Raw genomic sequence first — 2,059 nt, 5'->3', positions numbered from 1 at the left:
TTCGAATTAAAAAAAGAACAGTGTTTGAACGCGATTAGCGAATTCGATTCGCATTCGATTCGAATTCAATTCGAATTAAAGGTACGTGTGAACGAGGCATAAGATCTACGAGTCATCTATTGGATTGGTCCTGGAAAGATTTATTTTCATATTTCATTTACTGTAATCTGTTATTATCCCTTTTCAATTCCTTGTTATCTGTTTTTAACCAAATCAATTCACTGTTTTGCTGATATGGGGACCCCCTTGCCCCCCCTTTTAAAAGAGGATGTAAAATACATTAAACATGTTATCACTGTAATCTGATTTCAACCTACAAAGTGTGGTTTACAATTAACTAAACAAAAACGAAATCGTTTAAAGATGCTAACATTCCGACACCATATCAACAATAATGCCATATCTGTGTATAGAAGATATGTCAAGCTCAAAGATTAAAAAGAATGTGATTTTTGATAATAAGTTTATTTATCAACAGGAAACTACTGCGATTACAAGCTAAGTGACATATCATATGATGGTTCACGTCAAATAATCGCATTTTTATACTTATTATCAATAATATTTTCAACATTTCCATCGCAATGGAGGAAGCTTTGTTAGGATTACCACCATTTGTAAACGGTACATTTTCATCCGAATGTGACTATAAAATCGCCAAGATCTTGTACAGTGTAGCTGCTCCTATAGTAATCATCATTACATTGTGTTTTAATATTCTATATATAACTCTCATCAATTACGATAAAGACGATCGATCTGCATCCACAGTACAAGCAACGGGAATATCAATATCAAACACGCTGCACGGTGTATCTCAACTTCCAATTTTCTTCTATTTCTTTTTGCGAGACAATATGGCGTCCCCGGTTTCAAAACAATGGTGTAATGCATACAGAGTTGTGGGATTTATTTTTCCAAATATTTTTCATACAGCTGCTTTATGGCAACTTGTTATCTATGGTATTCAGAGATTTATTTGTTTCCGTTGGCCGATCAGTGCACTTGTTTGGTATAAAGTGGATAGATTTCTTAAATTTACCATTACAGTTTATGTATGTGCATCAATAACACATGGCTATAAATTCTTTGATTTCGTTCATGATTCTGGAGAACCATGTACGTTTAGCTATCGAAACGGGATAGATCCTACTTACTATACTCCGTTTTATAATTGGCTTTGTGCTATAGCCGTTCAAATAGTGCCATGTGTCATCATGTCAGTTTGTGTGGTTCTCTTAATTTACGGAATTCGTTTCAGTTACCTCCGACGCAAAAGGGTATACGTTAACAGTCCTACTGCTATACCTCGCAACAGAAAGTTTACAATGCAGGAGTGTCAGTCTTTAGGAATATTGATATTAACGTTGGCAGTAGAATGGCCTCTTACCTTGTTAATTATATTACACATAACGAATCTAGAAACAGCGTCAGAGGATTGTGCGTATACGTCACTGGTCATTGCTCACTTTATGTTGTTGGTATCTTATCTTTTATTTTTCCCACTTTTCTTCATATTGAACTTTAAACTCAGACGAACATTTGCTCGTTTAAAATCAGATTTAAATGTGTTCTTCGTGCATCATTCGCAAATGGACGAAACTTCAGACGATGTAGAATCATAGACATCAATAGCTTACTTCGTAGACTATCTAAAATGTCTTAAAATGAACTGTCAACTCAAACAATTTTACAATTTCACCCAGTTTCTCATTTATATCATCTGAGGTTCGCATGGTCATATTCCTAATCATATTGCTATCAGTATCATCAGAGAACAGTGTTCATGTGTATGTGTATGCACATTCCATATTCAATACCAGCTGCTGACTTCTATTTCGAATATATAAGTCTAATCTTTCCATCAAATGTTTGGTTGTACATGACGTTATTTGATGTCATTTGTTCGTTTGCTTGACTTTAAGTATACGTCATTACGTTGAGCTGGGTGAATATCATGATCTGGATAACTTCCTCATGACTGTATATATTTTAAAAATTAAATGTTTTTAAGGCAGGTTTGCTGATGTATATAAGTTAAAGAAGGGTGATTGAAAAA

At 34.3% G+C, this 2,059-nt stretch overlaps 1 protein-coding gene across 1 annotated transcript; it reads left to right on the top strand.

Moving 5' to 3' along the window:
• The first annotated feature begins 546 nt into the window (after positions 1 to 546).
• On the top strand, positions 547 to 1,856 carry LOC134681833 (sex peptide receptor-related protein 2-like). Its single transcript, XM_063541470.1, has one exon. It carries the CDS (start codon positions 585 to 587, stop codon positions 1,623 to 1,625), a length of 1,041 nt encoding a protein of 346 aa, XP_063397540.1. The 5' UTR covers positions 547 to 584; the 3' UTR covers positions 1,626 to 1,856.
• The last annotated feature ends 203 nt before the right edge of the window (positions 1,857 to 2,059 follow it).

This window comes from Mytilus trossulus, chromosome 8 (assembly GCF_036588685.1).
Source record: "Mytilus trossulus isolate FHL-02 chromosome 8, PNRI_Mtr1.1.1.hap1, whole genome shotgun sequence".
Lineage (NCBI taxonomy): Eukaryota > Metazoa > Mollusca > Bivalvia > Mytilida > Mytilidae > Mytilus > Mytilus trossulus.
This window is presented reverse-complemented; position numbering and strand designations above follow the sequence as displayed.

Excerpts from the sequence above, each read along its gene's own strand:
- LOC134681833 (XM_063541470.1), top strand. The coding sequence starts at position 585 with ATGGAGGAAGCTTTGTTAGGATTACCACCATTTGTAAACGGTACATTT.